Raw genomic sequence first — 13,230 nt, 5'->3', positions numbered from 1 at the left:
CTGTACTTTCTACTTCTTACATGTTGAACTCAAATACCTGTACTTTCTACTTCTTACATGTTGAACTCAAATACCTGTACTTTCTACTTCTTACATGTTGAACTCAAATACCTGTACTTTCTACTTCTTACATGTTGAACTCAAATACCTGTACTTTCTACTTCTTACATGTTGAACTCAAATACCTGTACTTTCTACTTCTTACATGTTGAACTCAAATACCTGTACTTTCTACTTCTCTCATTTTCCAAACAGGCTGGTTCCTTTAGTCTGAATGTGTGTTTGGTGGCGTGATCATTATTATTTAGAGTCATTGCGTGCCTATTGATTTGAACACGATCCGTGTATCCATCATTTCCTGGTCTTCTCTAAAGAAGAGGGACCAATGGAAACGTTGTCATGTTGCCGTTGGTCACCATGGAAACATTCATTAGCTAACAATGACATTATTGTTCTATTAATATAAAGGGAGGTCAGGTACTCTTTAAAACAGCTGCTAGTTATGGGTACTTTTTACTGAAGTACATTTCAAAGCCTCTTTACTTTGACTTGAGTTAAGAAGTTTAGTCAGTACTTCTACTTTTACCAGAGTATCTTTAAACACGAGTATCTGTACTTCTACTTGAGTAAAGGATGTGTGTACTTTTGCCATCTCTGCAGACTAATGGGAAAGTCTTGCTGTCTCCGCAGGAGGTGAGGCTGTCGTCGGGCAGATTAGGGACAGAGTAGTGTCCCGTGGGGGGGTCAGCATGTGTCTCCGCCCCGCAGGACTGGTACTGTTTGAGGCGGATGTGCCAGGCCAGGCTGCAGACGGCCGACACCGTCTTGAACTGGTGGATCACGTTCCTGGGGATGAAGTAGATGTCGTCGTGGCAGAGCTGCGTTCGAACGTATCGAACCCCTTCCCTGCGCAGCTGGTTCAACTTAGCATCGTCCACCCACTGCACACACTGCGCTCACACACACACACACACACACACACACACACACACACACACACACACACACACACACACACACACACACACACACACACACACACACACACACACACACACACACACACACACACACACACACACACACACACACACACACACACACACACACACACACACACACACACACACACACACACACACACACACACACACACACACACACACACACACACACACACACACACACAGGAGAACTTTAACGACGACATGTTACCCATACTAAACATGTCATCAGTGTAACTCATAAATGTGATTATAATCATTTGAATCTCCTGACCTGGGACACCGGGGGCTCGTAGAGGTCGAGCTGCAGCCGCTGCACCACCTCGTTAAAATCACCAGCCTGAAAACACAACCACGTCTTTGGTGACCCGGGGACCGTTGTTCCTGTAACACACGCTTTATGAGGGTCTTTAACAGTAACAACGTGTTCTCTCTCACGCTCTCTCTCTCTCTCTCTCTCTCTCTCTCTCTCTCTCTCTCTCTCTCTCTCTCTCTCTCTCTCTCTCTCTCTCTCTCTCTCTCTCTCTCTCTCTCTCTCTCTCTCTCTCTCTCCTCTCTCTCTCTCTCTCTCTCTCTCTCTCTCTCTCTCTCTCTCTCTCTCTCTCTCTCTCTCTCTCTCTACTCACTCACTCTACTCCCTGTCCTCTCACTCACTCTCCTCCCTCCCTCCCTCTCTCTCTCTCTCTCTCACCCCTCTCTGAAGCTCACGGCCTTCAGCAGTCCCACGGCGGCAGTGCTCTTCCAGTCGAAGCTCTGACCCACGTGGTCAGCGTGGGCTTTGGTCCGGTCTTCGTACAGAACCTCTCGGGGCTCGCTGGCTCGAGGGAGGTAGTGCAGGTTCTTTATCTCGTTCATGGACCTGCAGGAAACATGTGGGGGAGGAGAGGAGGTGATTCAGTGACCCCCCCTCTCTGTACATACTGCACTGTAATTAATGCACACACAATATCTGGTTATATCTCCTCGTCTTTCATCCTTTCTTTCTAACTAATGCTGTTTTGTGATTTTAAAACGTTGTCTATCATCATCTGGACAACAGCTGAAAGCTGCAGCATTTACAAAGTACTGTTCAGTTGATGAACGGGGACTGTCCACGACGCGACACACAGAGCAGCTGATCTGCTGGACCGGTACCTGCGCCTCTTGAACGGAGACTTCTGCAGATCAGCTGTCGGCACCATCTGCTCCCCGGGTCTCACCCACAGAATCGGCCCGTCGTCGCTCTGCGATCGGCAGGAGAGCTTCAGCGAGGAGAGACTCCCCCAGGGGAGGGTCATCTGGGGGGGGGGGGGGGGAAACATGCTGTATATTCAGTAGGGGTGGGGGAAATAATCGATACAGCAAAGTATTCTATACACCGACGCTAGGTTTTGATTTTTTCTGATATGAACTGTAGCATATCGCTCCGGAAGAAGGTCGTCCACTTGACTGATGATTTCTAATTTATTGAAAGCTCCAAAAACCAACGTGAGAGCTACACGAAGACTCAAAACAACACTACATTTAAGCTTCATCCATATGAGCATTACTTTAGAAGACCATTCAACAAGTGAACTTCAAATAGTGAGCAAAGTTATAATGCAGTATATAAACGAGTTAAGACTCAAAGCACATGTTTACAGCTAACGCTGACCTTGAGCCTCTTGCTAACACTTAAAGGTGAACTTTATCTTTTGATATCGCCGTATTAAATGTTGATATCCACGTTAATATCTGTACTTTATCTCCGTTCTTTTTCTCCGTCTTTGCTTTGGGAACAGTAACTTCCTGCTAACAGCACAAAACATGTCTATGTAAAACAGGAAGTAAAGACATGTATTGAAAAAGAGATCGATGATCTCAGGGGACAATCTGGATAAATAGAGGTTTGAAATGAGATCTAACCCATTACAATGTGTGTTCAAAGAACATTGGGTTCTTTACATAAACTATTCATATTGCAAATACATTTCTCTGGATAAATCGATTGATGGTTTTGGTTCGTGCACTCTAGTTTCTCAAAACACATTGTTCCCAGCTGTGCGTGCCTGCCCTGGTTACGTTTAAATGGTTTGGGGTTTAAAACGTCAGTGAATGTTTTCATCTCAGTGTCTCAGAATCCAGCGTAATGTGTTTGAATATCCAAAGATATTCACTTTATACAAGTTTTTTATAAATATGTCAATAAAAGTCTAAATATTTGGAGAGTTTTACGACCTCATCGATAAGTCAATGTTACGGCCGCCGCCTCCTCTAGGCGTAACCGAAGATCTGGAGTGGAGCATGCCGGGCCCGCCTCTCCAACTACAAGACCTCGTGCACCGTGTTCTCTCGGTACTCGGTACTCCCTCTCCCGCCCAATTCTTTTCCCCACTTTAGAAGTGAGGTTTTCTTTTGTTTATTTTGTTGTTAATTATTTTGTTTGTGTTCTCATTTGTTAAAACTCTCATTTAGAGAGTCTTCCTTTTGTGGTTTATTTAAGCCTTTGTGGCCTTCTTGTTTTGTTATGGCTGCGTGTTGTTAATTTTACAGAACTCAATAAACAACTTTACAATTTCCAACTGGTTCTATGTTACTTTCCACGAGCCGGGACGTAACCTACATGGGGCTCGTCCGGTCCTGAAACTAATCTATTAATTCCTGGGCCTAGGAGTTGTTTTTTGATAGCTCTACGTAGTAATCATTGTATGCAGTTCCTCTGGTTATGAAACTTTTTGACTTGGAGTCCTTTTTAGTCTGTCCGTCATTGGAGCAGCTAGATCGCTGTCGCAAAGATGACGTGTTTGATATCGCTAAACACTTCCATCTCACAGCGTCTAAACAATGTTTAAAACAAGAGCTTCTCTTTTAGTAGATGAGTTGGTGGAACAATGTATCTGGCTCTGACCTTGAGGAAGGGCGACTCCTCCAGCATGTCCAGGAATTCTGGGAAAAAATCTCCCACCTCCTCGTCCACGGCCCCCACCAAACTGATCTGCCTCATGGGGCCGGAGCGGTACGTCCCCGAGCAATACGTCCGGCTCACCTGCAACAGGTAGATACACATCGTGTTAGAGCCAGTATTTGGTTTGTATAGAAAAGCCCTCTGATGCCCCTCCCACACCAAGGGGCGCCTGTGGCTGCGAGGGAGTGCGGTCGTCTTTCAACCAGAAGGTTGTGGGTTCAATCCCAGCCCATGCAGTCAACATGTCTCAGGTGGCTCCAGTCTACCTCTCCGACAGATCCCACTTCATCTCCCTCAACAATCACTCCTCTACCACAGCTTCAGTCACCCAAGGTGTTCCCCAAGGTTCAGTGCTCGGCCCCCTCCTCTTCATCATCTACATCCTCCCCCTTGGTCAGATTCTCCGCCATCACAACTTGGACTTTCACTGCTATGCTGACGACACACAGATCTACCTCAGCACCAAATCCCCCACAACCCCCCTCTCACACACATCGAATCCTGTCTGACTGCAATCAAATCCTCGATGCAACACAACTTCCTCAAACTCAACAGCAATAAAACTGAACTCCTCCTCATCGGCTCCAAATCCACCCTCAGCAAAACCCCCAACCTGACAGTCACCATCGATGGCACCCCTGTTTCCCCCTCCACCCAGGCAGGCAACCTTGGCGTGATATTCGACCCCACCCTCTCCCTCGACCCCCACATCCGCCAAGTTGTAAAAACCTCATTTTCCACCTCCGCAATATCGCCAAACTCCGTCCCTCTCTCACCCGCCCCGCAGCTGAGCGACTCATTCACACCTTCATCTCCTCCCGCCTTGACTATTGCAACTCACTCCTCTACGGCATCAGCTCCACCTCCCTCAGTAGACTCCAGCGTGTCCAGAACGCAGCCGCCAGACTCCTCAGCCACACCAAATCATGGCATCACATCACCCCGGTCCTCAAAGAACTCCACTGGCTTCCCGTCTCTCACCGCATCCACTACAAACTCCTGGTCCTCACCTATAAAGCCCTCCACCATCTGGCCCCCCCCTACCTCACTGACCTCCTCATCCTCTACCAACCACCCTGGTCCCTCAGATCCACCTCAGCCGGTTTGCTTTCAATCCCCAAGGCCAAACTCCGGAGCTTCGGGGACAGAGCCTTCTCTGTGGCAGCCCCGAAGCTCTGGAACTCCCTCCCCCAAGACCTCCGTGAGTCTGAGTCCCTCACCCTGTTCCAGTCCCGTCTCAAAACCCACCTCTTCAACTCTGCTTATCCTTAAACCCGCCCCTCCCCCCTCTGAACCAACATCCTCCTGACTGCTTTTCTGTTTTTGTTTTGTTTTTGTTTTTGTTCTTGTTTTGTTTGTCGACCTGACTCATAATATAAAGCGTCTTTGGGTCTAGAAAAGCGCTATATAAATCCCATTTATTATTATTATTATGTCGATGTATCTTTGGGCAAGATACTTAACCCTGAGTTGCTCCCGATGGCCAACGGTGTGTGAAGTTAGTTCCTAGAGTAAGGTACTCTGTCTTAAAGACTGCGCTACGTAAGTACACTCCATTTACCATTACCGTTCTAGCTCCTCTTGCGCTCTTCTGGTTCGGAACCGTTTTTTATTTTCAGCCTCCGTTTTGTTCACACCGCCCAGAGCCCGACTGGTGCTGCCGCTGCTGCGTCATTACGTCCCCGTTTACGTGCCTGCTTCATAAAGCCAAACTACGCAGAAACCCCTCACATCGACAACAACACCAAGGGCCCGTTGTACTGAAGCGCTGCTCGTTTTGCTTTTGCCGAAACCAAATGCAAATGATCGGACGACTTCACCACAAACCTTCCATTCGTCACAAGCAACTTTCAAATGTTCTTTGACTGAGTCTAGCAAGTCATAATGTGGACTTGTTTTCGGACGACCGTTGCCACTCCGTCCGAGGTCTCACTTTTGGTCCCGATAATCCTGCTTAACTTTCTTCAGTTTGTTGCAAATCTGGTCCACGGTTAAAGTTTGGGGTTTTCCATCGTTGTGTACAAATAGGACAAAACGTGGGCTTGTTGTTGTTGTTCAGGAGGTTGATCCCGCCCCTGCCCCCGCTTCCGACGTAAGCGTGACGTATGTGATTTTTGCTTCTAAACCGACAATTTTTTGGAGCTTGGTAAGAACCGGTTTTCGGGGAAAGAGCCGGCTGCGCTGCGGTGTGAACAGGAAAAACTGGTGCTTATCAGGCTCTAGCTCCGAACCGGCCCTGGAACCGCGTTGGTGTGAAAGGGGCATGAGAGAGATTTGGGTAAAAATAACTCAATGGAGCTCTAGGAGGAGATTCAGGTGATGAGGGGGGGGGGGGGGGGGTTACCTTGGTTGCTGATTGGCTAATGGTTACACAAGACAAAACATCGTTATGACATCATCAAGTGGCCAAAATCTGATCAGCTCATTTTCAGACAGGTTTTTATAGAAATGGATCAAAAAGAGAGAGAATCTTTGTTCCTGAAACTTTCAGAGTCTCTTTCCACAGAGGGGACACATGTTGATGTAGAAGAGACATGAAGAAGAGGGGACACATGTTGATGTAGAAGAGACATGAAGAAGAGGGGACACATGTTGATGTAGAAGAGACATGAAGAAGAGGGGACACATGGTGATGTAGAAGAGGGGACACATGTTGATGTAGAAGAGACATGAAGAAGAGGGGACACATGTTGATGTAGAAGAGACATGAAGAAGAGGGGACACATGTTGATGAAGAAGAGACATGGAGAAGAGGGGACATATGTTGATGTAGAAGAGACATGAAGAAGAGGGGACACATGTTGATGTAGAAGAGACATGAGGAAGAGGGGACACATGTTGATGTAGAAGAGACATGAGGAAGAGGGGACACATGTTGATGTAGAAGAGACATGAGGAAGAGGGGACACATGTTGATGTAGAAGAGACATGAGGAAGAGGGGACACATGATGTAGAAGAGACATGAAGAAGAGGGGACACATGTTGATGTAGAAGAGACATGAAGAAGAGGGGACACATGTTGATGTAGAAGAGACATGGAGAAGAGGGGACACATGTTGATGTAGAAGAGACATGAGGAAGAGGGGACACATGTTGATGTAGAAGAGACATGAGGAAGAGGGGACACATGTTGATGTAGAAGAGACATGAGGAAGAGGGGACACATGTTGATGTAGAAGAGACATGAGGAAGAGGGGACACATGTTGATGTAGAAGAGACATGAAGAAGAGGGGACACATGATGTAGAAGAGACATGAAGAAGAGGGGACACATGTTGATGTAGAAGAGACATGAAGAAGAGGGGACACATGTTGATGTAGAAGAGACATGGAGAAGAGGGGACACATGTTGATGTAGAAGAGACATGAGGAAGAGGGGACACATGTTGATGTAGAAGAGACATGAAGAAGAGGGGACACATGTTGATGTAGAAGAGACATGGAGAAGAGGGGACACATGTTGATGTAGAAGAGACATGAAGAAGAGGGGACACATGTTGATGTAGAAGAGACATGAAGAAGAGGGGACACATGTTGATGTAGAAGAGACATGAAGAAGAGGGGACACATGTTGATGTAGAAGAGACATGAAGAAGAGGGGACACATGTTGATGTAGAAGAGACATGGAGAAGAGGGGACACATGTTGATGTAGAAGAGACATGGAGAAGAGGGGACACATGTTGATGTAGAAGAGACATGGAGAAGAGGGGACACATGTTGATGTAGAAGAGACATGGAGAAGAGGGGACACATGTTGATGTAGAAGAGACATGGAGAAGAGGGGACACATGTTGATGTAGAAGAGACATGGAGAAGAGGGGACACATGTAGATGTAGAAGAGACATGAAGAAGAGGGGACACATGTTGATGTAGAAGAGACATGAAGAAGAGGGGACACATGTTGATGTAGAAGAGACATGAAGAAGAGGGGACACATGTTGATGTAGAAGAGACATGAAGAAGAGGGGACACATGTAGATGTAGAAGAGACATGAAGAAGAGGGGACACATGTTGATGTAGAAGAGACATGAAGAAGAGGGGACACATGTTGATGTAGAAGAGACATGGAGAAGAGGGGACACATGTTGATGTAGAAGAGACATGAAGAAGAGGGGACACATGTTGATGTAGAAGAGACATGAGGAAGAGGGGACACATGTTGATGTAGAAGAGACATGAAGAAGAGGGGACACATGTTGATGTAGAAGAGACATGGAGAAGTGGGGACACATGTTGATGTAGAAGAGACATGGAGAAGAGGGGACACATGTTGATGTAGAAGAGACATGAAGAAGAGGGGACACATGTTGATGTAGAAGAGACATGGAGAAGTGGGGACACATGTTGATGTAGAAGAGACATGAAGAAGAGGGGACACATGTTGATGTAGAAGAGACATGGAGAAAAGGGGACACATGTTGATGTAGAAGAGACATGAAGAAGAGGGGACACATGTTGATGTAGAAGAGACATGGAGAAGAGGGGACACATGTTGATGTAGAAGAGACATGGAGAAGAGGGGACACATGTTGATGTAGAAGAGACATGGAGAAAAGGGGACACATGTTGATGTAGAAGAGACATGAAGAAGAGGGGACACATGTTGATGTAGAAGAGACATGGAGAAGAGGGGACACATGTTGATGTAGAAGAGACATGGAGAAAAGGGGACACATGTTGATGTAGAAGAGACATGGAGAAAAGGGGACACATGTTGATGTAGAAGAGACATGGAGAAGAGGGGACACATGTTGATGTAGAAGAGACATGGAGAAAAGGGGACACATGTTGATGTAGAAGAGACATGGAGAAAAGGGGACACATGTTGATGTAGAAGAGACATGGAGAAGAGGGGACACATGTTGATGTAGAAGAGACATGGAGAAAAGGGGACACATGTTGATGTAGAAGAGACATGAAGAAGAGGGGACACATGTTGATGTAGAAGAGACATGGAGAAGAGGGGACACATGTTGATGTAGAAGAGACATGGAGAAGAGGGGACACATGTTGATGTAGTAGAGACATGAAGAAGAGGGGACACATGTTGATGTAGAAGAGACATGAAGAAGAGGGGACACATGTTGATGTAGAAGAGACATGAAGAAGAGGGGACACATGTTGATGTAGAAGAGACATGGAGAAGAGAGGACACATGTTGATGTAGTAGAGACATGAAGAAGAGGGGACACATGTTGATGTAGAAGAGACATGGAGAAGAGGGGACACATGTTGATGTAGAAGAGACATGAAGAAGAGGGGACACATGTTGATGTAGAAGAGACATGAGGAAGAGGTGACACATGTTGATGTAGAAGAGACATGGAGAAGAGGGGACACATGTCCTCTCCTACCTGAGAGTGGAAGTTGGCGATGGTGGTCGTCTCGATGTCCTTCTTCCCGAGGATCTCCATCTTGACGGGGGTGTTGGGGAAGTTGAAGGCGAAGTAGTCCAGGAAGTCTGGCAGGAAGTGGGCGGCGCCGTGCACCACAGCGAGGGCGTAGAGCGCCGCCCCCCGCGGTTTCTCTGAGAACGCCAGCTTTAGGAACTCCTGGGCGAAAACGTCCATCTCCGCGGCATCGAGAAAGGACAACTCGTCGCCGTAAGCGTGCAACACGGACCCCCCACCGTTCGCCTGAAGCTCCTCGTGCAGGAAATGTCCCGTCCACGATCCGGTGTTTAGGTGAGAGCGCCGGATGGAGATGTCCTGATGCGACAGGAAGGGGAGGAGCTTCCGCGGGAGGGGGAGGTGATGATGGGAGAGGGGGTCAGGGGTCACAGTCTGCACAGCTTTGTGGTGCATGTGGGGCTTCTTCTTCTTCTTCTTCTTCTTCCTCAGTAGCTGATACTCCTCCAGCGTTTTCAGCGACTCACTGCGAGGCCTCGGGTCTACACACAAGATACAAAGCACAATGAAGCATCCTTCGTGAGTCCTCTCAGTACATACAGAGCAACATGTTATTAAAGGGTCTTCAACAGGCTGTTTGTTTCTCATGTCTGTTGATGTTCCACATGGAGCGGGGGGGTATACTACGAAGCAGGATGTTCTCTTAGCGGCTACCTTCAGGTAAACTCTGGGTTTCCGGTCCTACGAAGCTGGTTCTCTTTTTAGCAGGCTAGGTCTCCATGGTAACTGATGCTGAGCGGCTAAGCTGCCCCAAAGCAGGTTAGGTTGCAGGCTAAGAGCTCAACTCAGTGAAAGCACTGCCTGCTGACCAATCAGAGCTCAGGGGGCGGAGTTTAAAGCGATCAAGTCATAACAAACAAATGATAAACTCACCCTTGCTGCTCCTGATGTGATCGTGCTTCACGTTAGTTTCCGTGTTCTCCTTCCTCAGCTTCAGCTCCTTCGGCTCCTTCTTCAGCTCCTTCCTCAGCTTCAGCTCCTTCTCCTTCAGCTCCTTCCTCAGCGGAGAGAAGCTGAACAGAGCAGGAGATTCTACCTGGTGCTTCTTCTGAGGAAGAGGAGGAGGAAGAGGAAGAGGAGGCTGCAGGAGGAGATGGCAAAAGTACACACATCCTTTACTCAGGTAGAAGTACACACATCCTTTACTCAGGTAGAAGTACACACATCCTTTACTCAAGTAGAAGTACACACATCCTTTACTCAAGTAGAAGTACACACATCCTTTACTCAAGTAGAAGTACATACATCCTTTACTCAGGTAGAAGTACACACATCCTTTACTCAGGTAGAAGTACACACATCCTTTACTCAAGTAGAAGTACACACATCCTTTACTCAAGTAGAAGTACACACATCCTTTACTCAAGTAGAAGTACATACATCCTTTACTCAGGTAGAAGTACACACATCCTTTACTCAGGTAGAAGTACACACATCCTTTACTCAAGTAGAAGTACACACATCCTTTACTCAGGTAGAAGTACACACATCCTTTACTCAAGCAGAAGTACACACATCCTTTACTCAGGTAGAAGTACACACATCCTTTACTCAAGTAGAAGTACACACATCCTTTACTCAAGTAGAAGTACACACATCCTTTACTCAAGTAGAAGTACACACATCCTTTACTCAAGTAGAAGTACACACATCCTTTACTCAAGTAGAAGTACACACATCCTTTACTCAGGTAGAAGTACACACATCCTTTACTCAAGTAGAAGTACACACATCCTTTACTCAAGTAGAAGTACACACATCCTTTACTCAAGTAGAAGTACACACATCCTTTACTCAGGTAGAAGTACACACATCCTTTACTCAAGCAGAAGTACACACATCCTTTACTCAAGTAGAAGTACAGATACTCGTGTTTAAAATACTCTGGTGAAAGTAGAAGTACTGACTAAACTTCTTAACTCAAGTCAAAGTAAAGAGGCTTTGAAATGTACTTCAGTAAAAAGTACCCATAACTAGCAGCTGTTTTAAAGAGTACCTGACCTCCCTTTATATTAATAGAACAATAATGTCATTGTTAGCTAATGAATGTTTCCATGGTGACCAACGGCAACATGACAACGTTTCCATTGGTCCCTCTTCTTTAGAGAAGACCAGGAAATGATGGATACACGGATCGTGTTCAAATCAATAGGCACGCAATGACTCTAAATAATAATGATCACGCCACCAAACACACATTCAGACTAAAGGAACCAGCCTGTTTGGGAAATGAGAGAAGTAGAAAGTACAGGTATTTGTGTTCAACATGTAAGAAGTAGAAAGTACAGGTATTTGTGTTCAACATGTAAGAAGTAGAAAGTACAGGTATTTGAGTTCAACATGTAAGAAGTATAAAGTACAGGTATTTGAGTTCAACATGTAAGAAGTAGAAAGTACAGGTATTTGAGTTCAACATGTAAGAAGTAGAAAGTACAGGTATTTGTGTTCAACATGTGAGAAGTAGAAAGTACAGGTATTTGTGTTCAACATGTAAGAAGTAGAAAGTACAGGTATTTGTGTTCAACATGTTAGAAGTCAAAGTAAAAAGTCGTCAGAAAAATAAGTAGTTGAGTAAAGTACTGATACCAGAAGCATGTACTTAAGTAGGCCTATATTAACGAAGTATTTGTATTTCCCACCTCTGGCTGCAGGTGGAGGTGATGGGGCGGCAGGAGGTGCTTCTCCCCGCGGATGATGCTCTGTTTGCGGGGAACCTGCAGCGGGAGGCTCCGGTGAATCTTCCTCTCTCTCCTCACCTGTTTCTCCGCTGTCAGCTCCTTCCTCTTCCTCTCCTCCTCCCTCCTCTTCCTCTCCTCCTCCCTTTCCTCGATCCTCTTCCTCTCCTCCTCCCTTTCCTCCCTCCTCTTCCTCTCCTCCTTCCTCTCCCTCTTCGTCTTCTCCCGGATCAGTCTCTGCAGGTCGACCTGAGCTGCCATCTTTGCACGTACAGAAAACATTTAAATGACCGTGATGCGCACTGCGCATGGGCCACAGCTGTTGTAGTTGTCGTGACGTGCGGTTGTAGTTCTTTGAAGTGTTTTGGGTTTGATGCGCATGCGTAAAACACGGAGCTGTGGGTGCTTGTAGTTTAAAATGCCGCAAAGCAGCATGGGAGTTGAAGTGAAATCAGGTGGGCACGTGCAGAGCTGCACACACTCACTCTGCTGACGTCATGGTTACATTCCTCACAGCCATGAGAGGCAGCAGAGAGACAGAAATACAGACATGCAACAGATATTAACAGACCGGCATTATTACATTGAAATATAGACACGTGATGAAAAGTATAATTATAACATGAACATATATTAAGAAGATGATCAATGAGGAAGTGAAGCAGCTTCCAGGGCCCTTTCTCATTTCTCTAATTCCCCTCCTCGACTGCCCTCCAGACTCCTATCCTCGTGTCTTAGTCCCGCCCACAGGAGATGCGAGCGGAGGAGCCGAGGAGCCGAGGAGAGAGGAGGGGAAGCAGCAGGCGGTTAGAGAAATGAGAGCTCCTCTCCTCTGAGCGATCATTTTAAAGAGACGTCCATTAATGATGACAGGAGGCACAGCAGCCCTCTGTCTGATGGACAGATGTGTTCATGACCACTTATATATTTACTTTGATTCATTCACAGTGCGGTGTAATGAGACAATAACAGGCTACAGATGCGGACACACACACACGCACACGCACACACACACCTATATACAATTTCAGATTCAAACAAGTATGAGAGCACTCTCATAATAACGTAACACTATCAGAGACTGGATATCCCCCCCCCCCCCTCTGGTCGCTACAATGAGGAATTTAAATTACGGGCCAAAAGTTGTATTTACAAGTATATAAGCAGAGGACACCAAACCAACTGAGACCTGTCTGTCCGCCGCATCCACACAGG

General features: G+C 46.5%; 1 protein-coding gene across 1 annotated transcript; it reads right to left on the bottom strand.

Annotated features, from left to right (window-relative positions):
- Positions 1 to 259: 259 nt before the first annotated feature.
- rsbn1 (round spermatid basic protein 1) lies at positions 260 to 12,669 on the bottom strand. Its single transcript, XM_079674274.1, is given in 9 exon segments — positions 260 to 950; positions 1,279 to 1,353; positions 1,355 to 1,388; positions 1,696 to 1,863; positions 2,139 to 2,281; positions 3,871 to 4,008; positions 9,287 to 9,822; positions 10,214 to 10,421; positions 11,980 to 12,669. Coding segments are annotated over 9 exon segments (1,974 nt in total). The 5' UTR covers positions 12,298 to 12,669; the 3' UTR covers positions 260 to 596.
- Between the last annotated feature and the right edge of the window lie 561 nt (positions 12,670 to 13,230).

Source organism: Notothenia rossii, assembly GCF_949606895.1.
Source record: "Notothenia rossii genome assembly, chromosome: 4".
In the NCBI taxonomy this organism is placed as follows: Eukaryota; Metazoa; Chordata; class Actinopteri; order Perciformes; family Nototheniidae; genus Notothenia; species Notothenia rossii.
This window is presented reverse-complemented; position numbering and strand designations above follow the sequence as displayed.